At 41.6% G+C, this 27,300-nt stretch overlaps 1 protein-coding gene across 2 annotated transcripts in view; it reads right to left on the bottom strand.

The window, feature by feature from the left end:
- Nucleotides 1-26,690, bottom strand: part of slc6a5 (solute carrier family 6 member 5) — a 35,312-nt gene extending 8,622 nt beyond the window's left edge. The window contains exons 1-14 of one of the 2 annotated variants that reach the window (XM_033624016.2): nucleotides 25,480-26,689; nucleotides 24,066-24,545; nucleotides 22,266-22,413; nucleotides 21,586-21,717; nucleotides 21,278-21,451; nucleotides 19,321-19,471; nucleotides 18,205-18,337; nucleotides 14,037-14,171; nucleotides 13,834-13,937; nucleotides 13,274-13,398; nucleotides 12,990-13,102; nucleotides 6,138-6,269; nucleotides 5,636-5,735; nucleotides 381-481 (exon numbers count right to left, since the gene is read on the bottom strand). In XM_033624016.2, coding sequence (XP_033479907.1) covers nucleotides 381-481; nucleotides 5,636-5,735; nucleotides 6,138-6,269; nucleotides 12,990-13,102; nucleotides 13,274-13,398; nucleotides 13,834-13,937; nucleotides 14,037-14,171; nucleotides 18,205-18,337; nucleotides 19,321-19,471; nucleotides 21,278-21,451; nucleotides 21,586-21,717; nucleotides 22,266-22,413; nucleotides 24,066-24,545; nucleotides 25,480-25,482 — 2,031 coding nt within the window. In that variant the 5' untranslated portion in view covers nucleotides 25,483-26,689. Of the gene's footprint in view, nucleotides 1-380; nucleotides 482-5,635; nucleotides 5,736-6,137; nucleotides 6,270-12,989; nucleotides 13,103-13,273; nucleotides 13,399-13,833; nucleotides 13,938-14,036; nucleotides 14,172-18,204; nucleotides 18,338-19,320; nucleotides 19,472-21,277; nucleotides 21,452-21,585; nucleotides 21,718-22,265; nucleotides 22,414-24,065 lie in introns of both variants that reach the window. The other variant, XM_033624006.2, reaches the window with a different exon arrangement.
- Nucleotides 26,691-27,300: the final 610 nt, after the last annotated feature.

Genomic DNA, 27,300 nt, shown 5'->3' with positions numbered 1-27,300 from the left:
GGGTCCAACGCTGACACGCTGCTACAGCCTCTGAATTTACAGGTTCTGCTACACAGCATTATGACAACTAAGTGGCCATTGTACAGAAAATATGTTCTCTGCAGCATCTGAACTGACATCACACTAACATTTGGCAGTTACAGTTTTGGAAAACACAAACAACTTGAGACTTGGTGACATGACAAGAATTGGAAGGAAGAAATAAATTTCGATTTTAGTGCAACAGGAGCAATTTCTCCTCAATTCCATTCCAATTGTAAATCAATGAACTTGAAAGTGGGCAGCGAAAATGGGAACATTTTAACCCGCACGTGTCAATGTCTGTCTGTGTGAGTGTGTCCGTGAGGGAGAATGAGAGGAGCAAAAAAACACAAACACACCGTCAGAATGGTTGGAGTCACAAAGGCCCAGCAGATTCTCCAGAATTGGTTTGGCTGGAAACCAATCATCATTTCAATGTCCTCGCAAAACCTCTGCAGACCTGCAGAGACAAAACGAAAAGAAATGAAATAAAAGAAGAGACATGGGAGAAATTCAGAAATAGGAGACAGAGAGTGACCTGGGTTTAATAAGGCCCCTTAAAAAAGGACCGACAAATTCAATCCATCCTCATGAATGTGTGTGTGTGTGTGTGTGTGTGTAAGAGAGAGAGGGACAGGAAGAGGACATCAGTTTCTGTCGTCCCTGAGAAAAAGGCAGGAGCAGATGGCTTCATTCCTCTGACTTTATTGACGGATAACAGTGAGTGACATGAAGAGGCAGAGCCACACAATCATTTCAATATGTCACCTGCACTGATCCTCTGACACCTGGAGGAGAGCTGTTCACTCTGCTCCTTGGTAACACCCTCCTGACTCCTGACACACACCTGGGTCATTTTCTTCAAATGTGGAGTAACTAATTTAGGCTAACGAGCTGCTATCAGGTTACAATAATTACTGTATCTTAAATAACACTGCCCTCTTATTTTGAATCAAATGCAAAAATGAGTAGAGACGTAAAAACATGATCAGCATTCATATGATGATGATGCTGATTGTGTGATGAGGTGGGTGTGTTGAACCTTCCCAGGATGCATAAGCCTGATTGTATTTGTGGACTTGCATTTTTACAGGTGTCACTTTGTTCTACATCGTGCTCCACCAGGTTTCTGTTGTTTCCAGGCTGTTAAACATTAGATATTACAAGTTAATGTGGTCAGACTACGAGTGATGTTGGTGCATGATGAGGTGAGGATCTCCTAAATGAACGTACAAGCGACTTTTAAGTAATTATCATAACCCTACTAGGAAGACGAACCGTTACTATGACTTCTTGAAAAGCAAACTGATGAACATTTTTCAGCAAAGCGATTTTGGCAGGTGTAAGCATGGAGCCCACACTTAACTACACTCCCTGAAGAAATATTATTATATTTTTGGAAAAAATGACAGAGTGATTCCAGAGAGAAGCAGACAGAGGGGTCTACAGTCTGTGTTTGAAGGATATATCCAGGATGTCAAACTGACTCAGCAGCAGCAACAAGTTAAAAAGACAAAGATAGTTAGAAGCTAAAGCCGAACTATAGGCTACAGATCACAGTGTAAAAGTGAACCACCACATCACTGCTGATCGCCACACAAGACAATGAATATAAAGGGACACTTTGCTGATATTAAACCAGCTGTGTGGAATCACAGTGTGTGCAGATGAACAGTGTTCGGCACAATATGATGACACACAGCTGGTTGAATATGAGCAAAGTTTCCCTGCTTTCCTTCACTGGTTCCTGTACAGCAGGGTCGGTCTTTGTTTCACTGTTATAATCATTAACAATCAAAAGCAGCATGTTTATACATTCAGTAGGCTATATCTTCAGTAGCTAGCTAACCCTACACTTTTCAGGGTTTGATTTTGGTTTTGGAACAGGGAAGAAACATATGTCTTTTTCCAACCTCTCCAGGTAACAATACACGACGTGCTGGCCCGATGCTACATTATGATTAGCCAGTCTGCGTGCGGGGGCGGGACTTAGCGAAGGGTTAATTGGTGCTATATGACCAGAGAAAACAGGGGAAATGGGCTGTGGCATTTGCTGTTGCTTGAAAGGTAGAAAACCTAAAACCAAAACAAGGCATTTTGGCTCACTGGATATTTTCTCTTTTTGGGACCATCCTCTGTAAACCCTAGAGATGGTTGTGCATGAAAATCCCAGTAGAGTCAGACCAGCCCGTCTGGCACCAACAACCACGCCATGTTCAAAGTCACTTTAATCACCTTTCTTCCCCATTCTGATGCTCGGTTTGAACTTGTCTACATGCTGAAATACATTGAGTTGCTGCCACATGATTGGCTGATTAGCTATTTGCATTAATGAGCAGTTGAACAGGTGTACCTAATAAAGTGGCCAGTGAGTGTACGCGGCGTATACGATCTGTCGTTTGAGCATCAGTCCTCTCGTCATCTGGCAGAGTTGAGGTGGGAAATGAGTAGGAAGATCTGGCTGCTGGCAAGATGGAGGAAAGTTTACCTCACTTTATTTACACATACTACCCACATTTTCCAGATGCAAAGCTGGTTGGAATCAGCAGACTATTTCTTTAATACGTTTTAGTGTTCAAATGACAAATTTTAATGTCAAACTAAATGCCATTCTGTCTCCACTGGTCTTTAAACAGTCAGAATATTTCAGCTGCGTTTAAGTATTTCTGCTCACAGTATCTCAAACTATCATTGAAATGCTTCTTTTGTTGTGCACAGACTTTTAATGTGTTTACATTTTTATCACATATAAGTATAGATAACTTCATTAAGAACATTTAGTTCAGGTAATTACAGCGCAGATCATAATGACTTAATAACCAGCATGTTCTCTTCTAAAATTATAATCAACACTTTAATTATAAATCTTAGAATAGAGCCGCTGCATTGAAAGATGACTTCATGTATGTGCTTCACAGTAAAACGTGAGTCAATCATGATCCAGCTAACTGTCAATAACTCTGCCGTTTTACAGGTTTGGCCTTCAGGACTTTACAGATATGGATTAAACCAGCTTTGAAGATCCCCCAAAAAATGCAGACTCATCGACATCGTCACCATCCTAATCTGGATAACTCGGTTATCCACATACTAACAGTGGGGCCCTGAGCTCTCCGCCTGTGTCTGTGACTTAGACATCACAACAGAGACACCTAGTGGTCACAGGTGGAATAACGTTTTGTACACAGCAGAGAAAGGGAGGCGAGAATTGCTGCCCAGTACAACATGAAGGACTTCTGAATGATGTTGTGACCGTTCTGGTTAAACAGTCAAGGTGCTTGAAATGTTTTTGCATCAGAGCTGCTGTAGCTGGTTTCATGAGCTGAAATTCAAATGAAATATCTTTGTATTAGACTGTTTTTTTCCATTCCAAAAGACAAGAATGTATTATTTCATCCGGACTGTCCTTGTTTCAGAATAGAAATGTCCCTGAAACAGCATTTAAATCCCCATGGGGTCCAAGACTATTGAAACTGATGTAGGTTTAGCAAATCATTCAAGAGCCACCACACTGATTTTACATGTTGAAGGCAGTTCACTTATCATAGGGAGAACTATGTGGCCTGTGAAAATGGTTCTACAATATTTTCTGTGGCTCTGTAGGAGTCTTGTCAAGTCTGAGGAAATACCTCAAATGGCATCACTCAGCTATCTCAGTCTGGGATGAGACTGCAAGTTTAACAGGAAGATGTGTCACAACCTGGGCCCAGTGTGCAGGATCCAGTGTTTAAGAAACTGCTTCACATCTTATCTCCGAAACAGAACGGTTTTCCTATAGCTGTGTTCAGGGACATCAGCAATGGTGTGATTGAGGTTGTGATTTCTGGTGTTTAAAGAGCTGATTTTAAGTAGAATTTCCAACATATTCTCACTCCGACCTCGTCACATATTGACGTTTGGTCATGGACTTCCCACGTCCACGTACCCTGGGTGCGTTGGTCGTTGATCCTCTGGGACACCGTGTCAAGTTCTGCCTGTACATGCATTGCCTTCTTTCAAAATACACTTCTGTTTTCACCGGAAATTTAACATTTACATACAAACACCATGAATTTACTTTTTTCCTTCAACAACAAATGCATATGGTTGGATTTAGGAAAAAAGAACAGGGTTTGCCTTTATAATCTTACGGGACATGCACCACTCTCCTGAGTGAAAGTCAGTGTTTGTTGGACCCATCCATCACCACTCCCACCCACCCCACTGGGATTTTTGCTGCCTAAACTTTTGTTCTTGTCCCACTGTGTTTCCCCCTGATGCTGCAGGACACCGTTAAACTAGAACGGCAACCAGCTGCATATCATTCTGATGTTTTTTTGACGCACAAGATACTGCCCAAGCGCCAGATTTCGACGACTACGGAGTGAGACCGCGCTCGAATTTCTGACCTACAAACAATGTAGTCTGTGAATGAAGATCTGTCCTTAAAGTGATAGAGCAGATTTATTGAAGTGGGGTTGTATGAGGTGCTTATCCATAGTCAGTATATTACCTACAGATGATGGCAGTCAGCACGTCCCCGTTTTGGAGAAGCAGGCAGGAGTCCCGCCTTGGAAGCTAAGTAATGTACTGCTTTGACGGGGGCAGCAGAAAAATGTATTTTAGCCACCCAAAAATTGATTATCAGTTTAAGTGTACACTATATTTACAGTATTTTTACCCCTTTACCTTGCCATCAGACAGCCCTTTACGAAGGGGAACTGAAGCCATTATCTATGCTCTCTTCAAAACCACCAGACTCCAGTAATTTTACCTTGCAGAACACAGGAGCTGCTGATCTACCACTGACTTGATCGTCGGTTAGTTTATGTTGATGTGTGATTTTGGTGTTTTAAAGAGTTAGTGTGGATTCACCAAAGTCGCTCAAAGACACAAACAAAGTAACCGAGAGAGGCAGCGGTACACCAGCAGCTCCCATGTTCTGCAAGGTAAAATTACTGTTTGGCAATCTTGAGAGAAAAGAATATTTATTTACATGTGCATATAAGTATGAGAAATATGAAAAGTCTTTGGCGATTAGACCCCACCGTGATGTCATCTCTTCCAGGAAGGTGGTAAAGTCAAAGACAGTTAGGACGCCCATAGTCAGCTGATCGGTGGAAGTGGTAGGAATGGGATAGAGGGAGAACTGTGAAATGGATATGGCATAAAGGAAGTCTTCCTGATTGAACGTATGCTGAGCTTCATTAGTCAAAGGAGTCTAGTGGCTTTGATGAAAGCACAGATGGGTATAGTAGCTTCAGTTCCTCATTAGAAAAGGCGGTCTGACGGCAAGGTAAAGCTGTGAAAATATTCTAACCACAGTGTACTCTTAAACTGATGCTTATTCTTTCTAAATACATTTTGCTGCTGCCCTCGTCCACAGCCGCACACTGACTGGCTTCATTGGCAGCACTCCTGTCTGCTTCTCAAAACTGGGGATGTGTAACCGACAGCTACTATAGGTAGATGCTTCTCAGAGAGACAAGAATAATGACGTCAGTGTGTTGTTTGTTCATTTTCATGTTGTGGGATGTAACATTAACATCACAGCCTCTAGTGGCTGCTGGCAGGGCTTCAGACTCTGTCTTTTAGCTCAAAGCTCATGAGATGAAACAGGATCAGTTGTACTCACCATAGAGGTAGGAAACCCCCACCAGCTCGAAAATCGCAATGATGACCAAAGAGTAGGAGGCTGCGAATGTGTCCACCAGCTGCAGCATGAACATCCCGCTCTGTCACAAACACAAACAAACTAAATATTACAAATCCAGCCAAAGCTTCATCTAATGATGACACCCCCTCCCCTTCATCCCTTTCCTTTTTTCCCACCTCTGGCTTGTCCATGGTCATAACTTTCACACTGACTTGTACCAGATCAAAAGAAATGACATGTATGAATCCTACTTTAGGCTGGATTTTCCCCTCTGAAGCTGTCGGGGGGGATTTTAATAAGACTCAGCCTCTCTTGTTCCACTCACTGAGCCTGTCCTCTGAAGGCCGCAACTTCGCTTTACATGCAGAAATCTGTCGGCTTATTCACAGAAAGAGTCGCAGGGTGCGGGGAGAATGTTCAAGTGTCTCCTGGGGGTGAGGGGTTGCATCGGTGTGTATATAGATGTGTTGTCATGTCGTACCTCTGTGATCATGGGAAATCCCAGGATGAAGAAGGAGATGCAGCAGACCAGGGTGAAGAGCGGTTTGTGTTTCCTCAAGTATTTGGGGAACTCGTCCGACACTGAGGTTACGATGGTCTCAATGGTGGCAAACTGGGTGGGAGGAAGAGGGGAGGAAGGGAAATGAGCCAGAGAAAAAAATTAAAGGGGAGAGAAGAGGGGATAAGGGAGGGAAAAGTATTTTTTTTCCAGCTTTAATCACACATATGATGAAAGATGTTTAATCAAGACACAGCTCAAATTGATTTTGCCTCAAAAGTAACAAAAAATCAAATAAATTATTTTAAATTGTCAAAAGAAAACTTAAAAAGTTCAAAGGTTAACTCTGAAACAAGTCACCATAGATCCTGATTGGCTGCCTCCACTAAAGAAATACTAAACACTGTCCAATCAGCCCAGTTTGCTGCAGCGTCTTCACTTAAAAAGCCTCCAGTCAGCAGATTTGCCTCATTTGACTCAGAGCAGCTGCTGCTGTCTGAATTCAGTATCCAGTGTTGTGAGGCATTTGTCTCCAATTCACTCAGTAAACACATTTTTACCGTAATTTCATTTATTTCCAAACAAATAAAGAACATCACCCTAATCCTGAGGAGGAGGAGATTTCATTAGCAAATGTAACATGATGGTAAAATGGGCTCAGAACCCAAAGGACAGCAGTGGATGAATATGTTAACAGGCAAATTGAGCGAGGTTGGTATAGTTTGTGTATGTGTGCGTGCGTGCGTGCTTTAGAAACCCACTGGCACCGAGCGATCTGCCTCCTCTCCACTCCTCTACTTCCTCCTGAGCTCCCAAAACTAATTTCCCGTCAACATCCCAAGCCTATTACCGCCAAGCTGCTCTCTACAACAAAGCCACCAGCCCTCTCCTCGGAGCCGCCGCTGCCAAGGCAAAGTAACATCATCATTTACTGTTACTGTTGACTTGTGTCTTAATGCGCCGCTGTGCCCTCTGCTCCTCTGCTCGGCTCAGGAGCGTCATGGTGCACTTAAAGGAGCTGATGTTTTATCTGGAATTGTTTGCCCAGGATTGTATCTGGAGGTGCTCTGGACTTTGAAAACATCCCGGAGATTGAAGTGTTTGTTCACTGAAGTTACATCAGGAATTAATCAGTGCAGCACTTGACACAATTAGAGTTTTGTAACTTAGAAGTGTAGCGGTGCATGGGTGGTTCTAAACAGGAGTCGGGTCAAAAGTAGTTGGGTGTCCATCCAAATATAGTGCAAACAAATTTCAGAAAATCTGCAAAAGAAAATGCAAATGTATGAGTTTTTCCCATACACTACTGTAATGTGAATATTGGGAGTTGGGTAATCAAGATAAGCAGTAGGTGGCGCTAATTCCAGTCGGATGCCACTGCAGAAGAGGCCGCAGCGAGGTCATTTAAGGAACGTTACTCAAACCTAAAATGGAGGAAAACCATGAATGTATAATAACGGAGAGCACACAGGACAACATAAAACACACAGAGTGTATAAGCTGATTTTATTTATTTTTTTGGCCAGCTGGTTTTACTTTTACTACTACTAGTACTTTTGTCACTAATGTACTGTCACATATGACATATAACATATGTTACTAGTGTAGCATGCTACACATACTAGCATACTAGAGTTCGTTGTTGTTAAAAGAAGTCCGTGACATACGGATGCAAATGCCGGTCGCCTGGGTGTGAAAGTCCTGTGTTTGTTTGACTCATCCATGTCCCCTCCTACTCACAATTTAGAGGCTTCTTTTATATTTGTACATTATTTGTCACTTTTTATGCTACATCACATCACTTCTTCCTCTGCTCCTGTAATAATTACTACAGCCACTAGAGGGCGCAGCTTACAATAAAAAACGTAAGTATGGCTCTACTTGCACCATCAACCTATGTTGTAGTTTTTTACGCGATGACCTTTTAGCTGCCAAATGCTCCATGCTCCATTAGCTAATTGCTAACTTTGTATATTTGTTGTTTGGTCCGGAGCAGGTTTTGCACAGTGGATTTATCACACAGGTTGTATAATTGCCTAGAGTTGGTTCATGTTCTCACGGCTGCATTTACAAGCGGACCAGATCAAATGCCTTGTGTGAGAAAGCTGCTCTTGATTGGTCAGAATTTCCATGTGGGAAAAATCCAGTAAGTAAAGCAAACGTTGAAGAAGAGTACACTTGCAAGATAAATGTGACACTTTCTAATGTCACAATGGAGGGACAACTACGCAGGTTGATTTTAGCGCTGCTCATCGTGGACTATATTGCTGTCATTGTTCATTTGAGTCAAACCATACAGTTTGAAAACGAGGCGCGGCTCCAACTAGAAAACAATGTTTTGATGCATTGGATGTGCTGAATGTGCATATTAAGGCAGTACAGGAGGAGGTGCACATTAATAATCCTCCAGGACTGTAACATGCTTATGTTTAACCCAAACAAATGAATTTGAGATTGATTTAACCGAACCAAACAGGGTAGGTGTGAAAGCACCCTAAAACTCTCCACACAGCTGAAAGAAACTGCAGATTTGATGATTAGTCTCTGTGGGTTTTAATATATTTTTAGGGCAAAACTATTGAGAAAAACAGCATTTAAAAGTCCTTTAAAATGTATTTTTGTGATTCCATTTTAAAGTGCAAATAGTAATTCATAATCTTAGGGAAGAATAAGGAAATAGTGATTTAATGATTATCTTCATTTTTTAAAATGAGTTTCTTGGTGTACTGTTTAATTGTATTTCATCAGTAAATTGAGAACAGCTTTTTCTCATTGATTAATTAATTAATTGAATACACATGCTGTTAAAGTCTATAAATATTCTGGTGGCACACTCAAGGCTCCATGCATATATAACATTACATCTGAGGCCTCAAGCCTTAGAAAAATTAATCTTGTCTATAATCTATAAAATAGTGATAAATGCTCATCATCCACAGTCCAAGGTGTTGTCTTTAAATTCTCACGGTTGGATCTAAGAAGCTGGAACAACCCGACTTTAAATGTACTTCAATTGTACTTAAACTTAGATTTACTTCAGTGTTGTTGTTGCAAAACTTTAAGGTCAACTTAATTTCACTCACTTCAATCACACAGACCCCCTTCTGCTCAAGTATCTGGAGAGCTCCAGCACTTGAGCTGAAATCAGTCACAGTGGGTGGTGTGTATGGGTAATTATGTTAATTGGGTCAGTGTTCGCAGCATTTATACATAGCTGGATGCCGACACCAAAGTTGAGTGTTTACTTTGAGACTCTCGTTACTGACATAAAGGTTGCTGATGTTATGAAACCTAAGAGGTCTTCATCAGCAGACTGTGTGGCACAGCAGCCACAAGAGAAACAGCTCTATTTTTTTTAAAAGAATTGCTTCTAGAAATATGCACAATAATCTGGAAAAGAGACAATATGTATTACCCTGCTCTGATCTAAGACTAATCTTAACCCTTAAAAGGAAAATCATGTTCTTAAGGTGCTTATGAAAAATTACTGTTTGGTTCAGTCTCAGTGTTCTTCATCCTCACTACCCAGGCAATACTCAGCACCAGGCAGCTGCTGTTAGAAAAATGCCCTAATGGACCGGCTGTACACGACCTGCCCAGCACCAAACAACACTGAAACTAGAACCAAACACATTTAGTAAATAGCTGGTGAAGAAAGTATAAAACATAGCAACTCATGAGCCAGATGTTTTTCTTCGGAGTAAGTGGAGACCAAACCAGAGATAAAATAAGATCCAGTGTTGTCCCTCAGTTCATCAGTAACTCAACTCCAGTGTGATAATACTGTTGCTGTATCTGTTAGATGTGTAAGTATGGGTTATAGGTTTGACGAGGCATTGTGGAGTTCTTCTGCCCCCAAGTGGCAAATAAGAGTCACTACTTTAGGAAGCAGATTTGCTTTCTTGTCTTGCCCACATTCCGACAGGAGGATTGATATCACTTTCCAGCCCAGTCACCAGAAGAAAATGTTAGTATTTTACCATTCTGCAAACTACAAATATCTTACATTTGCACATTTCATACTGAGCTGAGTTTGTTATCTAGAGTTGGAGGAGATGGTGAATGGTGTGACACCTGGGTAAGATGCCTGCCAAGCTGCAGACCACTGTTCAAGACCAACAAACAACAAAAGTAGCTGTGATTTAGGAAGTCATTGCTGTGCTTCCAGCTGCTTTTTAGGCATGACAAGTGGTTGCTTTGTACAGAGACATTATTATGCCCCCCAGACTGGTTATTTTTAGCCATAGCATGATCTTTTTCCAACCATGACCATGTGGTTTTTGTGCCTTATCCGAACCACAAGGTAACCACGGCATTGTTGAAACATAAAGTTTCAACGTATCAGTGGTTTCCAACTGATCCAGCCACTGGGTCCAGATTTCCCCTGAGTCATTACTTCTAGGTCCACACAGTTTAAAACATTCATTGTCATACTTGTGTTTGGCCATGTTGTTGAGCTAGTTGCTGTCTCTGTCAAGTACCTATTGGTTTGTCACTAACTCTATAGAAGGAAATGGCACTTCAAAATAAAAGCTCTGTGCCAAAAATTCACTGTGCTTCAAAATAATATTTTAAAGTTTTTTACAAACTTGACTCGGTCCGTCCAGAATGGACCCACAACCCACTTCTGGACCGTGACCCACCAGCTTGGAACCACTGGGCTACATGATAATGTGCAAATGTGACGTATCCTTGTTGCAGAAACGTACAGCCAACATTTTTTTCTGGTGATTGAGTTGCACTTGCATCTCTGTGCATTCATGACACAGGCAGGTACAGCAGGTGTTTAGTCTAGCTCAGAACAAAGACTGAAAGCAGGAGGTACCTGATAGCCTCGCCATATCACAAGTTAAAACCAATACACCTTCCAACAACCCCAATACTGTCTTTCATGTTGTTTATGTGCCGAAAGAAGACAATGTGGATGTATGAGCAGCTAGCGTTACCACAGAAGCTATTTCTAAACAAACAACCACTGGAAACCGTTCACTATATGCAGTGTCATTCCTGTCGACGCTTCCTTTCGACCTACTATGAACAAAACCCAGCTGACTCTTGGATGGATTAGAGGCTAGCTCAGCAGCTAACAACACAAAACATGTCCTATATATTAAAAACAAGTTGTTAAAAGGAGTCAACAGAGCTAGGCTAACAGATCCCACTGCTTTCATTCATTATGCTAAATTAGGCCAATCATCCCCTGGATTTATGTTATTTTCTCATCTTATGATGCGTTCCAGGCAAGTTTCTGAGCCCGTAAGTCACCACTTCAAGTCACGACTCATGACTTCATAGTGTTCCAGGCAAGTCACGCCAAACTGTCAAAGCAACATGGCGGACCATGCCGGGTTTATGTTCGTGTATGATCACTTCTATCGCCAAAGGTGCCGGTTCCTTGCTCATTTGAGTGAAACGGAGGAGGAGAAATGGCGCATAAGGTCACAGATGCTATTATACTTTTTATTTTACGTTATCTGTGTTTTGGGAAATGTATTTTGTATTGATTTATTCTTGCACTGGAAACTAGCTGTTAGCGCGGCCGCCAATAATGCATTAACATTAGGGTTATTTTTTATCTATTTCTCACCGTGTATCACTTGCATCAACACCACATCAGTGGGGCTGCCATTGTTGTTTAGAGGAGTAAGGTAATTGGTTTAGAGGGCTGTGTGACGTCAGAGAGCGTAACTGGGAGTACATCGATCTGGTACGAGTTCACTGGTGGAAAGTTACGGGTTTGACTGACGTTCCAGTGCACTTTCATGGGTTGAAGGTTGTAAAAACACGAGTTGCGGGTTGCCTGGAACATGCCATTAATCTGGCTAAAATGACAATGTATTTATCGTAGTGCTGAATTTTTCCGAACAAGCTAAACTCCTAAATGTTCAATGGTGTCTTTAAAGCTGGCACTTATAAAAGTGAAGATCTGTAAAATGTCTTTGTTCTGGAAGATTATCCTTATATGAGAAGTCACATACTCTGACGATCAGTTTATATCTCTAAAATAGCCATGATTACAGGAAAGATCAATTTAAACTGATCGTCAGAGTCAGATATCAAATACATTGTTTACTTTGAAATAATTTGGGTCCCCAAAAGAAGTTAAATGATTAAAGTTTCCATGTAGTCGACGTCCCCACTGCGTTGCATGACAAAGGAGAATACTGCTGGAAGCATTTTTCCCCCAAGTACCCTTGAGTTCGAATTTGTTTACTAGTCCAGAGAAGCAGAGGTGCCACAACGGTGCTGTAAATATTTTGGGAGCCACAGTATGTTCAGCTGATATTTATTGATCCAGTTCTAGCAGTGCTAACTCTAATGTCACCTTCTGTTTCTGTTGTGAAGAGTGAAGAAGAGCTTGTTACAGACATTTCTGTGCACTTGACACTGTCACAGGACCTGTTCCTGAATACATTTGCACACATTTTGATGCTGAGCTTTCAGTGTCTTTTACTAGTGACTGCTGATTTCTTCTATTCTTATTGAAGCTGATGCTCAGAGTGATCTTTGTCTCTGTCTGCCCTTTCAGTTGTCAGTCTGGTTGAACTATTGTACAGCATTTTGCTCTCCATGTACAAAACAAAACCTTCATTCAAAATCATATCTATTTGTCAAGCGAACTCTCGACAACCTAAAAGCACCAAAGGCCAATTGAAAATATAAAGTCCTCTTAGACATCTGACTGGACCCAATCAAGCTACTGTGGCAGGCCATTCTTAACCTTTGAACAACAGTTTAAGAGTGAAAGTGTGTAGACATACAATACACACACACACACACACACACACACACACACACACACACACACACACAAACTGAAGGAGCAGTGGTTACCATGGTATCCAGGCCAAGAGTCAGAAGCATGAGGAAGAAGATGATCGCCCAGAAAGGAGACAGTGGAAGTCTGGTCAGAGCCTCTGGATACACCACGAACGCTATGCCTGGACCTGACACACACACACACACACACACACACACACACACACACACACACAGATGTAAATTAGGATGCACACACCATCTCAGCGGCAGATACAAAGCTCAAACTTTCAGGTGTGTTTGAAGTGAGCAGCGCCGGTCTACTGCTGCTGCTGCCGCCTGCTGCTGTGGTATCTTACCTTCATCTGCCACCTTCTCTATCGGCACTTTCAACTCATGTGCCATGAAACCAATGACCGAGAAGATGACAAACCCCGCAAATATACTGGTGGCACTGTTTGTACATGTCACAATAATAGTATCCCTGCAGGGCAAAAGAGGAAAGACAGAAACAGGAGCTAAATAAGCAAATGCCTGATTCAGTGTTGGAAATTGTGCAGCAAAATTCAAAACATGCTACATATAACAAGTGCTATTTAATATAATATTGCTCTGTTATTTGCTACAGACATCACTGGCTTGTGCACACACAGATAAGAGATGCAATGGCACCATCTCGTGGCTGATCTAAATACTGCATTTAGAGGGCTCTAAATGTGTTAAGCATTTACAGAGGGTGAACACAGGGGGGCGTAGTGCTTTAAATTGTACAATGTTCATGATCATTTGAAATGAAAGAAACACTGCTGGCTGCAAAGAGTGACATTTATTACTGACATGTCTATCAGACAAACAGTGTGTCTACAGTGACAGTTTGAATGTGTCTGCCAGAAGCATGGTTTACCTTTTGTGTGTTTACCTGTAGCAGTTATTGTGGAACTTATTGTATGAGGAGAGAGTGATGAGGCCTCCCCAAGCAGCCGACAGAGAGAAGAAGATCTGAGTGGCTGCGTCTTTCCACACCTGTCAGAGGAGGAGAGGGGGAGCTGCAGGTAAGGAGCAGGAAGGGACAAACAGTGCAAGACACATGATGGTTAAGTTTGAAGAGCAGGTGTCAGGTACCTTTGCATCGTTCAGTTTCTCCCACTTTGGTGTGATAAAGTAGAGGATGCCGTCGAAGGCACCAGGGAGGGTCACTCCTCTGATGAGCAGGATGACCAGCACCACGTAGGGAAATGTGGCTGTGAAATACACCACCTGAGCAGAGAGGAGGAAGGAGACACAAAAATATAACGACTACATATAGCCAAAGCAGTTTTATTTTTATTGCCTAATTTCATCAATTAAAAATTTGTCTCAAAAGGCACATCTGTACAGCATATCCTAAGAAATCAATACAGTGGAAATTAAAGGCTCTTTAAAGAGACTATTTTTATTCTTTAGAGTCTGGATACTTATCTTCACGTGTCATTTTTATCTCTCCCTTTCTGCAGTGTATGCCATATTCTTTTTATTTTTCATTTCTTTTTTATGCTGTTCTTAGTACAGTTGTTAAAGCGTCAAACCCAAATTTAGATCTAGCTATTACAAAAAGTCTGCATATGAACTGAAAGTTAAGTTTCTTAGGCAACATGACTGTGAGGGATTATTTCCTGAAGCAGAGCAGCTTTGTGACACAAGAACATCACATCTAAATATATAAATGAGACACTGGGGAAATTTAGTCAGTATAAATTAACTAATAGGTTTGACTTTACTCCCTCTAAGCTTTACAGGGTGGATCTACTGGCGGATAATTTATGGTGGAGTGTCTGACAGAAACAGGAACATGTCTACATGCAATCTGGGGATGTAAACTGGTTAACCCATTGTGGGAAAAAGTTGTAGATCACATAGGGAAGTTGTTGGGTATGATGGTGTAGTATCTGAAGTTCTACATGGTATTTGATGTCCTGGGTCTGATATGATCAGTTAGGGGCCCAGGTCAAGAATTTATTATGGCCCAGGTCAAGGATTGATAAGCTAGGTTGAAAGATTGGATTCCATCTAGATTGTCTCTCTGTCACCTGTCTCATTTTGTCTCAAAGTTGACAAAAACTACCAACCTATATAGGCAGGGTAGTTGGAGCTGTTATTCAGAGCAGTTCATATTGGCTTCGAACCCTCTTTCAGGCAATCCTAGGTGTTTGATTTGATGCTGGACGTCTTGTAATAAACCTTTCTATATACAAGCAAGACGGTGTCAGCGGAGTCTCCTTCATCACCTTCACATCATCGCTATTTAATAAACAACAATGGGAACTAAATCACCAAGGTTATGCCTAATGAGGGACCAAACAGATTTTTTAAAAGTATGAAATTATGGTGGTGTCGTCACAGCTGCTCGAGTGATCCTCAGATTCCGGAAAAATACATCGCCTCGAGATTTTGAAAAATGAAAGGAATCTGTGTGAGAGATTGTGTCATATAAACACATGTTAGCTAGGGTCAGCAGTGAACCTGGAAGCTTTAAGGTCATGGGCAGACTTTTTTGTTTGTAATGTCTGTTGACCTCTAACCATATGGTGTTAAGTTGTACCGCTGTGGTTGCTAAATTACTTTTATGGGTACATGAATGTGAAGCAACCAGATGTCTGTGGCTATGTTGAGCTTCAATAACAATACTGTTGGTTTGTTCAGTTTGACTGAATGGATAGATACAAATTTGAATTATAAAAAAAAGAACATCACGTCTCTGTCATCCTTCTCACAGTGACACCGTCTTCTAGGCTGGATTTTTTTCCACACATTATAGATTACGATCACAAGATCACGAATATAAAGCAAACTTCAATAAATGTAGCTTTGTGTCATATTTGCTGAAACTGTCACTATTTTCTGAAAGAAGAAAACCATGTAATTCCTCCTCTTCCAACTGCCTCTAATAGCATTCTCTAGAATCGACCAAGGTGCACCAAAAACTACCAGTCAGAACCGAGGAGTCTGTTATGCAGCCGTCAATCATTCCGTTAACTGCTGTCAAATCGTCAAACCAGGTAGTGCAGATAAAATATGAAGCAGGATTTTGTAACTCCACTGCCTATTTCTCACCTCATATTATTTAAGAAACATATTTTAGTTTCTGTTTATTTCTGAAATGAGAAAGCTTGTGACCCAGCCGCCATGTTGGAAACAGTCCACCCCAGCACTGCCCACTGCTCCAAATGACTTCCTCATTGTACAGCTAAACAGTACACTAAATTCAGGGTGAGAAAAAGGCAATGCAGTATCAGATTCTTGATTCATATTTGATCGGCGCTGCCTAGTTTGACAGTTTGACTGCAGTTCACAGAGTGATTGAGGTCATTGCCTGCTGGTTCAGAGACACCTCTGCTCTGATTGGTTGTTTTTGTTCACATGGTAAGGGCATTAGAAGCACTACCACAATAGAGTAGGTTTTTTTTCACAGATTATCTGTCTGATTTAGTGCTGTGTGAATATACTGACAGTTTCATTAAGTTATTTTTAATAAAAGTTACCTACTACAGGTTTAAAGGTGCATTGTTAAAGATATGGCCAGAATTTTAGTTTAAATCATCCAAAACAAATGAACTATTGTTATGAACAGAATGTGAGGAATTTTGCCAAAGACGTCTTTATATTGTCTTGCACAGATATCTACTGAAATTAGCATGCTAACGAGCTAGCCCTGGCCCATCTTGTCTTGTAATACCACTTGTACCTCAAGAGGCGATAGTGGGTCACTGTAGCATCTAGTCTACCCACCATCAGAGGACAAAACAGTAGAGCTACAGCCCCTGAATAATGTGAAGACGTGATATAAAAACAAGAGAAAACATTTGCATCGATGGAGACAGGTCTTGGCACATAACGTTCCTATTAAATTGGTAAGTATCTAACGCTGGTTATAAGGGAAACATATCCTTAGAGCAGCGGTGTTGAACATACGGGGGGCCAAAACCGACCTGCTGAAGGGTCCCATACAGCCCACTAGATGACTTTGCACACCAAATAGTGACACAGTCATCAAAGATAAGAGGTGTCAGGTTTTAGGAGCAAGTTAAACAGTCACTAGTCTGCTTTAGGGAAAATGCTGCTGCAGAGATTTTTCAGCTCGACCACAATACAGGTCTCTGAAAAGTCAATGAATACTTATTGTGATCATATCATGAGAGGGAGAAATTTGGGGATGTTCTTATTTACACGTTATGATGTGATGGTTTTACTGGTCCAGTCCACTTGAGATCAAATTGGGCTGCATGTGGCCCCTGAACTAAAATGAGTTTGACACCCCTGATGTAGAGCAACTAATGACAACACAAACCATATTCCAAAAAGTGTTAATACATGGTTTTGATGTGAATCTTTTCCTTCTTCTATGGTCTTGCATAAACTATTGGCAGACACCCAACATTAAGATCATAAGACAGCAGTGTTATTTTGTCAGGGCCAAATTTGTGAATTCTTGCTCAGCTGTTGGTTAGTAGTGGACTGTTTTTTTTTTTTTTTGAGCCAGCAGTAAACTGGTGAAATGCTGCCCCCCATGAGGCCATGCAGCATTACACATCACACCAAGTCAGAGCTGTCAGGTCATTTCTGCCGCTGCAGCTGAGGTCTCCAAATGTTAACACAGTGTGTGTGTCACGTCTGTGTCCAGCAGAGGGCAACATTATAAAAGAATTCAATCTGAATAATCTCTAAATCCTGGGCGCAATCAGTATGAAGTAAAATGTTGTATATTGCATGTTGTCTTTCACCAATCAAGGGAGTAAATTAGCTCGACAACGTGCCCAGATGAAACATGTCTACCAAAGTTCCAGTTTGGAGTGATACAGGGAGAGTCATGTAATCCTGTACTCCAGTTTCTCTTCCCTTCCAGCAAAAGCATTACGTTATTGCATCCACCATGAACAACTTCTTAGGTTATAAAGAACTTTTCTTATGTACTCAACCAATTTAAGACACGCTATAAGTTTATATGTCAGAACAGAAAGTTAAACAAAGACATTTAAAGAAATACAAATCACGGTTTCCCACATGGGCCTACATTAAAAAAGTACATTTCAAACATGAATGAATCTGGGTATTTTGGTGACTCAAAGTAAGTTGTGAGGACCCAACCTAGGTAACAGCAAGGGCGGTTCAATTTAAACATGAGTGGTTCCCTTGCTTAGGACCAGCAGGGTTCACTTCTTATTTGTGACACATCATACTGAAGGGAAAAAAATAAGATAACACAGAACTTAAATCACCCACAGTTTTTGATTGTGAGGAGTTTGTGTGTTGTTACCTTTCCGGATGACTTGATTCCTTTGGCTAAAGAGGCGTAGACGATGATCCAGGCCAGCAGCAGACAGCCTGCCAGAGGCCAGCGGATGTCTCCTGGATATTCGATTCCTTTGGAGATGTGCAACACATTGTACCTGCGGGTGTGATTCAAACAGCAAAACACATCTCAGTAAACTAGAGCACAATGCAGTATGGATACAACAGAAATCTGTGCACTGAAAATGCTTCATTGTATTTCCTATCGAGGGAGTACTATTATCATTACTATTTTTAATTATTATTTAACCAGTTTCCGACACAAATCACGTTGATTATAGAACTTATATGTGATCAGGTCTTATTTTTCTTTTGCAGAGGGTTTCTGTCTCATTCGAGAGACTGCTACACATTTATTGATTGTAACTGAAAGAGGTTTTATTTGTTTTGTATTTTATTGAGTTCTGTTGGAAATAAACATGAATACCTTTATTGCAATGGCTGACTTTTGTTCTTGTGTTAAGAGAAGAAGTTGTAGGTATAGGTTTATCTATATAAGGAAGCTGTCTGTTTCATTTTGCTCAATGACTGATGGAATTTAATAAGTTTATTCCGCCCACTTCTTTTCGATTGTGTAAATCAAACTAACACACTGACTACTGCTTTTCATTATGTTTTTCATTACTTGTAAATATTACTTTCTTTCTGTCTGTCAGCTTATTCATATGTTCATGTCTTTTTTTTGTTTTACACGTTCAAAATAAATATTAAATATCAAAGATTTATTTGCAGAACATGATCAGGTGAAACTGCTCTCTCTGATTCTGGTGATTTTTTTGTGTGTGTGTTAAATTTTGAGATTTATTTGTCCTCTTTTAGACCAAAATTGTTGACACGTGGCTCTGTTGAGACCTTTAAAACATTGACTATTATTATCATTATGATCAAGCCAAGAAACCTTTCACTGCTGCCGGGTGAAACAGTTTTAAAGGCCCTAAAAAGCCGAACATCTGCATGAGGAGAGTAGCTAAAAAATATATCAGATTTTATATCTTATCTATGGATTTAAATTGTAGACAAAACTGCACAGGTTCCTATTGAATTTAAATTCTACTATAAGTGTTTTTTCCATTCCACTCACTTGAAGTACTCCTCGCTGGGGCTGACGTAGGTCTTGTTGCCGTCCACAGTCATGTTTATCAGTTTGCTCAGGTTTCCCACAGCGTTTGCGGACAGACAGAAACTGGAGTTCTTGATGGAGGTGATGTTTCTGTCCCGCAGGATGCACGCGTCTGTTCCAATCAGAAACCAACACACGTCAACTGGGAGAGACTGGCAGAGTGCTGCTGTGGGACAGAGCTCGCTGTGTGCTCAGGGTCTCACACTGAGAGCAAAGTGGGAGCGAATACACGGATGGATCTGATTTGGGGGGAAGAGGCTGATCTGGAGACAGCAGCAGTGAGAGCTGAACCCAACTGTGTTTTTGTTCTTTTTGATATATAGCCAGATGTGAATAAGAGAAATGATTATACTGAATCTGCCTCATTTCAGATACTCTGGGACAGATAAGATAAGAAAACCTGTTTTTCCTTTGACTGCACAATTTTTCATGCAGACACATCAGAACAAGTGTGAAGAGCTTTTTATGCTTCTTTTTTAATATGACTTACATTATTTTAAACCTGGTTTTAATGCAGAAAACATGATGCTTTGCACATTTGTTTTCTAAATTAAGGACAAAATACTGACTGAATATCTTTCTGAATATTATCTTTAACAAAACAAGGACTCAGCCACTCACAGGCAGAGCAAGACTGTAAATACACAAGGTTTAAATAATGAATCTAATGCTACAGTACCAAAGAATATGGCCACAAAAAAAAAAACATTTTTGTGTCACAAAGATGTATTTTTATGGTCATATTCTTTGGTACTGTAGCATTAAATTCCTTTTTTAAACCTTGTGTATTTACAGTCTTAATAAAAAAAACAAAAAACAAATATTAATTATATTTTTTTGCAGGAATATCCAAATGAAAACATGTTCATATCATTTTATCATTCAACAATATATTACAGGTTGCATAATTGCTTAATTCAAAATTGTCACCAGCAGATTTTCTTACTACTTTATATAATTATGCTTTATATATTATTTTCCTCCGACGACACAGGTTTAATTTCAACAATTTGGGGCGGCACATATAAAACAGCTGGGTCCTCTGGTAGAAAATTTAGAGCATCAAACACTATCAAACTTCAAACTTAATTTCCTGCATTCTGGTGATGTTTGTGCACCATTTATCAATTTTCCTGCCTCTATTTATGGTGTAAATGTCTTAAAGTTTTGGAGGTTCAAATGCACATGTTGTAAATATTGAGAGGGATGTGTCCCCTGGGTCCCATCCTGAAATCTACACCTATGTTTTCCACATATGTCCCTGCTCCTCTACGAGGCTGAGAGAGTGTTAGAGAGACTACAGTGTTGAATGGACCTGCAGTTCGTGTGTCAGCCGGCAGGGGTCAGTCTCGGGCGCACTGCAGCACTGCAGCAGCTCAGCCTGTACAGTAAATTTGTCAAGCAAGCAGTTTTTGTGCTGAATTCACAGAATCGCTAAAGGCAAATATTTCACCAAATGAACGGAATTTCGATATTCATTCGACACAGGTCGACGTCAAACACCTCCGTGGCCCTGCTGGCACATTTTCTCACAGTGAAAACATGATTTCAGTCAGTTTCATTAAAAATCAGAGTGCTCCAGCTGTTTGCTGCAGCTTTAGAGGATAAAAATCTGACTTATCACACATCAGAAGATGAAAAAATATATGAAATGTTTGTTTGAGTGTAATCAGTCAGACTGAGGCCCTGCTGCATTTCATTGGCCTGTTTTATCACAAATAACTGCTCAGGATTTAAAGTGTTTTTGGGAGTGAGAACACCGCAGAGATCACAGGTCAGGATTCATTATACTGCAGGACACCTCAGCTGAGGGAGTCATGACGCATTGCGCATTGTGGAGAGAGAGAGGTGCTTTTGGTGTATGTGTGTGTGTGTGTGTGTCTGAGTGTGTGTGTCTGTGTGAAGGTGTGTGTCTTACCTAACAGCAGCATGTCTTTGTCCTTACATTCCACCGTGTTCCACTCATTCCTACAGTTAGCCCATGGTAGTGAGCCCTTCAACGAAGCGAACAGGTAGTACAGTGTCCAGCACATTATAATATTATAGTATATGGCTATCAAGACAGATATTATCAACATGGCAATCCCGCAACCTAAAATAAATAAATGAGACGAAATATATAAATTACTCTTAAGAAAAGTAGAGAGCTCGTGATGAGAACAAGTGAGTTTTATTTGTGAATTTATTTTTGAATTGTATTTGACTTGGTTAGTTGTGGCAGGTTACCTTGCAGAGCTGGGATGCATTTCCACACGGACACGGGCCCCTGGCTGGCGAACTGGCCCAGGGACACCTCCAGCAAAAAGATTGGGATGCCGGCAATGCCCAGCATTGTCAGGTAGGGGATCAAAAAAGCTCCTGCAAGGAAACGAAACAGCAGGCTGCAGAGCACAGTCCAAGAGCCACACAAGCCTGAAACTAACATTTATAGATATCGAAATAAAATAGAAATTAATATACAAGTAGCCTGCTCGTGTCTGCGTCTCATCTGCTGATATTTAAACATAACACGTGAGTAAAAAAACATCTGTAAATGGCTTCGAGCAGAGCTGAACAAATTACTACTACAAATAATAATAATAACAGTGACAATTATTGTTACTATTGATTTTAGGAATATTATTATCAACTGTGACATTTTTCACAGCAGCCTCAATAATGTAAATACATTATTTTATTGCATTTTTTCTTTATTTTATCTTTTTTTCGTTTTTAATGTGAAAATAAACAGGCTAAACAAAGTCTCGCGTGTTTTACCTATTTAAAAAAATATTTTAATGTAGTATTTTTGTTTGGTTAAACGCCTATCATTGGAAGAAAACAAAATTCGCATTTTCTGAACAGATTTTTCGTTTGTTTTTTATGTCGGGAAACTAAAAAATAAAACATTGACCCACAGCTCTTACCTCCACCATTTTGGAAGGCAAGATAAGGGAACCTCCACACGTTCCCCAGTCCCACCGCATAGCCCACCATGGACAGAATAAAATCCAGTTTATTGGACCAGTTTCCTCTGGCCTTATTCTCATCTCCCACCTCGTCATCATCGTCAGCCTGAGAGGAAGAAACATGAATTTATTCTCCAAAATAAAGCCCCCCAGCCTTGTCGCACTACACTCCAACTGTATCTGTTGGAATAATAATAATAAAAGCAAGGAAACTAGTCCCAAAAATTCGGAATTTAATAACAAAAAAAAAAAAAAAGATTTATCAGTCAATAACCATGAAAAACACTATTTTTTTAAAGAATACTCTAATATAAAAAATACAAATATTTTCTTCATTTAAAAAGACAAACTTAAAATATTTTCTTTATTTAAAATTGTCCCCCCTTTTTTCCTCGCTTTTTCTCTTCCATATTAATTTCATAGGTTACAGATGCCTTGACACTCAGAGATCAGCACCAGCTTCCTTCCTAACAAGCCTGTGAATAAAACTCATCTTCAGCTGCACTTACAGGCCCATTATTGGCACCAAGCAGCTTGAAATTACCTCCTAAATCTCACGTGCAACGATTAAAAAAACTGTTAATGGTCCACTGATACAATGCGAGCAGATATTAACAAAAATACATAATTACACCTGCACCGCAGGATCTGAGCACATTCATAAAAGAGGCTGCATGAATATTAAGCACAAACACCATGCATGGGAATGTGTGAGAGAGTGTGTGTGTGAGGGGTGGGGGAGCCCTCGCGGGGGGATTGGAAACAATCCGCAGTCTGGTGTAATACAGTGCTGTCTATCAGCCGGATACACCTGGGCTTCTGGGCCATACCAAGTGTGTCTGCTGGGAGCAGGGAGCACCGAAAATACCGCGAGACTATAATTGAATCCTGTTTGTGTGTAATCATGTAACCCAGTGTAACTGTGAGCAAAAATCAAGCCGAACAAATCACCGGAAATCGGTTGATATATTAAAAAAAAGAAAGACAAATTGTTTCATTCAGGGATAACGCAGCCTGCGCTCTGATCATTAATCTCACTGATTCATGATTCGTTTTGTTTCCGGGTGTTTAGCTGACATAAGCAGGTTTGAAAGTTTGGATGGCACACCAGATTGGTGCAGAGGGATCAGGACGGGACGCTGCGCAGAGCAGGGACGCCAAATAGCTCAGGATCCACCCAAAGTGGTGCTCTTTACATGCAAGCAGTCAGCCTTAGGGAGCTGAGATTCAGCTTTTGCTCATGTTGGTCTCAGAATTTATGGCCTCATTAATTTAGCTGCTCTGTTTATGGTAACTGAAGCTCTGTGTTGTGGCTTTGTGGAATAACCTGCAGCCTGAATCAAGACAGGAAGGAAATATTTATCATTTAAGATGAATTTTCTGTGTTTAAAACACCCCGATAATAAACGATCAGTGAATGCTGTGGTCTCACAATCAGTGATCCGACTGACTTTGCAACACAACAGTCCAGTGACTAAAACACAATCCAGATCACATTTTAAGAGCTACACACTACAGCTCAGCCTCAGACTGTCGATCCCTCTCTTTCACTCCATCACACATCAGCAGCACTGATCTACTAAAGCTCTGCATGGCGCTGAGAGCTCCCGGGGGTTTGCACCTTCCCTGTCTGGAGGCAGCAGGTTAATCCAGTCAGCTCTCCTATCAGCGTCACACGGAAACATCCACACACCGCCCCTGCCTCCACGCAGCCGCTGCAGCTCTTCGTTAAGGAAACGGTTCATTTAGCTGACTTACCCCCGCCACGGTGCCGGGCTGAACAGACGTGTTCCCATCTGTTCCCAGTATGATGGTGGTCTGGCTCATAGCCGTCCAGTTGCCCGCGGTGTTGTTCTGCTCTGCAGTGGCCCGGAGCGGGTCGCCGTACGGGGCGGACCCCCCGCGGGCCGAGCCGGTGGAATCCTTCCTGAAGGCCGAGTTGACGGCCACGGATCCGGGGGCCGCCGGCGGGGTGCTTTTAAACGTCCCATACGCTTTATTGCTGTCCAGATCTCCCGGTTTATTTTCCGTGGGACAAAAAGTTTTGCTCTCGTTGCAGGGAGGCGGCGGCTGAGGCGCCGGGTGATGGCGAGGGGCGGGCGGCGGGCACGCGGCCGTGTTGTCCGGTTTGGTTGTTGTAAGTCCCGCAGCTCCGTCGGGCTGCTGCACCGGGATGTAGCCGGTGGGAGCGCTGGCGCTGGCCGGCTGTTTGGCCATTTCTCTCTGGTCAGAGAAATCCTGGAACATGGGAGTGACAGATCAGCAACACAACAGACACCATGGAGCTGTGAGGCTGCTGCAGCCCAGCTCTGCTTTGGGAATAAAAATGCTCAATTCTCTTTCTGCAACGTTTTTCTGCAGCATGTTCTGGCTCTGGCTGCTCTATAGTTTCAGCTCAGTCTACCGGGTGCGCCGGTGTGTGTGTGTGTGTGTGTGTGTGTGTGTGTGTGTGTGTGTGTATGTGTGGGTGATGGAGGGAGGGGGGTTGCTTTGCTTCTCCAGTTCTCGCTTTCTGCAAGATTCTTTAATTTTACGCCCCATTTACCCCTCATGTCATTCAGCCACACACATCCACTGATTTTTATGGGCAATAGACAAGCTGCTGCGGGTCTCTCGGTGGCTCCGCTCTCCCCGGCAGGCATGCAAGATCACCGGCGTTACAGCAGTGAGCGGACCCGGGGCGGCGGAATTACAAATGACTGCTTGAAATGTAGCTTTGAGGGGGGCGGGAAAGCAACCGGAAAAGCCCCCAGTATCTAAAAAAAGGGGGGTGCGGGTCTATTAAAAAACTGATGATTGATTAATGCTTAGTTAGGCTGTTAATTAGTGGGAAAAAATCTGGTTTCAATCGTTTCTGTCAAATAGAAAACAAATATATTAAAAATAAAAAAAATAGGAAAAGTGCGACCATGGACTACAATGAAATATTCCCTCACATTTAAACTTCTAAAAACTCGGACTTAAAGCTTCTATAAGAGGACAGCTGCTGTTTGGTGACAGAATGAAGCTGAAAAAGTTTCTAATGTGGAGACGCAGCAGCATTTCAGCACCACGGAGAGAGCAAACTCCTTTAAAATAAAGTGCGACATTATCCTGAAAAAGCTCAGAACAAGTTCACTAAACATCTGAAAATGAAGGTGGAAAAGTGAAGAAAATGTTCTCGGACACTTACCATTGTGTGCAGATGTCTGCTGGCAGGCTGGGAACAGCTGTATAAAGACAGAGAGAGGACTGGGAGCGGACTGGTCGTTGCCGCGCAAAGCACCAAGTGCAAAGCTTTTCTATAGCTCCGTGGGAAAGACCGGAGTTTGCGTCAGTGCAGAGCAAGGTGCCCTTCGCGTGACATTTTCTTGATAATAGGAGTTTGATAAATCATTGGCCTTGGATTCGGATTTTTAAAGGGACAACAGGAGCCAAGACGACGGGGGCGCGTGTGTGCGTGCGTGGATTGTGTGCGTTCTGGTTACGCACGGCATGCGTGAGCGTTGGACGGACTCTTTCAAAGCTGATTAATACACTTGTCTCTGGGGGTGTGTAGGGTGCTTACACACATACCCGGACGCATCCCATGCCAGCACATGCAGCTCGTTTTGGGATGAAGATTTCCAGGTTTATTGGGGAAGATGTGATGCATCAGAGTGCACGCGGGGCTGAATAGTGTTTGCACTGTGCTGAGTTGAGTTTCTCTGGTACAGTTACTGTTACAGTAGCCACTCCTGGGACAGAGGCACTTGCAGTCTGCAACATTTTTGATTTCTAGGAGAACAAAAAACCTTTGCTCTTTTCCGTCATCAGCATTCAGGCCTGCAAAAATGCAGAATCTAGACTATGGATCAAAACGCATAGACTGTTGTTTTAAGTTATATCAAATAAAGCTGCTGTTCTTTATAAACATTAGTATGAATATACCCTACACACATAGACTTAAGTTTTAGAGGTAGTATAGACTGTAAAAGACTATGAGCTATAAATGGTCTGAACTATAAATAGTTTTTCCACTTGGCGGGTTTTACGCACGGCGCGCTCCAGGCTCTATACGTTCTTTGTGCGTCACCGATAGGAGCATTGATCAATTTTTTTTCTTTTTTTAAGTGGGCGAGGTCTTCATAAAGCTACTCATTTGTTAAAGTCTTACGCAAGAAGGAGGCCTTTTTTTCTTAAATCACGTGTGTGAGGAGGAACCGGAGCCAACCACTGGAGCCCGGACTGGAGGCAGTGACAGCGGAGGGGAGAAAGGTGCCATGCTGGAGACTTTAAAACACTGCATTGCGCATACCATCCTCCAAGTCTCCTTTTAAAATGGATAATGCATCTGCACGTCCGGTGTGAGGGGATTTATCCCAAAGCTAAAAGGACACAGGTGACCTCATTTAATTAAGAATAACTTTAAAAACATAAACTGTTCAGGCCTCCATACTGAGGAGCATCACACAACACACACACACACACACAGGCTGCACTACATCAAACACACACACACACACACAGGAGGGTGATTGATTTAGGTTCAAATGTTCAGACTCTCGATACTTTGCAGCTACACTGAAACACTTCTGCTTAATAAAGCGAACTAGCTGCTGCCCTCTCCTCTGATTGGCTGAGTCAAAGCGGCTGCACACTGGACGCTGATCTCAGACCTGACAGGCCAATTAGAAATGTGTTAACGAAAATAACCAGATAGTTGCCTAGCAACCGCGCTGTTTGGCTAGCTAGGCCTATTGTTACAGGCCATAAATCCAGGAGGAACATAGGACAGATAGGCCCATAATAATAATAATAATGATGATGATAGTAATAATAATGATAATGTTAATAATAATAATAATTGTTATTATAAATATTAGAGATACACATCGGCTGGTGGGATGTCAGCATCGTCAGAATAATTTTTAGTAGTTTTTTTTTAATATCAAATAGCTAAATTAGCTTCCTTTAGGGACTGTTCATTACATATGTGGGGGAGGGGGTGGTGCAAAAAGGGGGAGGTATCTTA

Source organism: Epinephelus lanceolatus, chromosome 2 (assembly GCF_041903045.1).
Source record: "Epinephelus lanceolatus isolate andai-2023 chromosome 2, ASM4190304v1, whole genome shotgun sequence".
In the NCBI taxonomy this organism is placed as follows: domain Eukaryota; kingdom Metazoa; phylum Chordata; class Actinopteri; order Perciformes; family Serranidae; genus Epinephelus; species Epinephelus lanceolatus.
The sequence above is the reverse complement of the archived record's forward strand: the minus strand, read 5'-3'. Positions and strand labels throughout refer to the sequence as shown.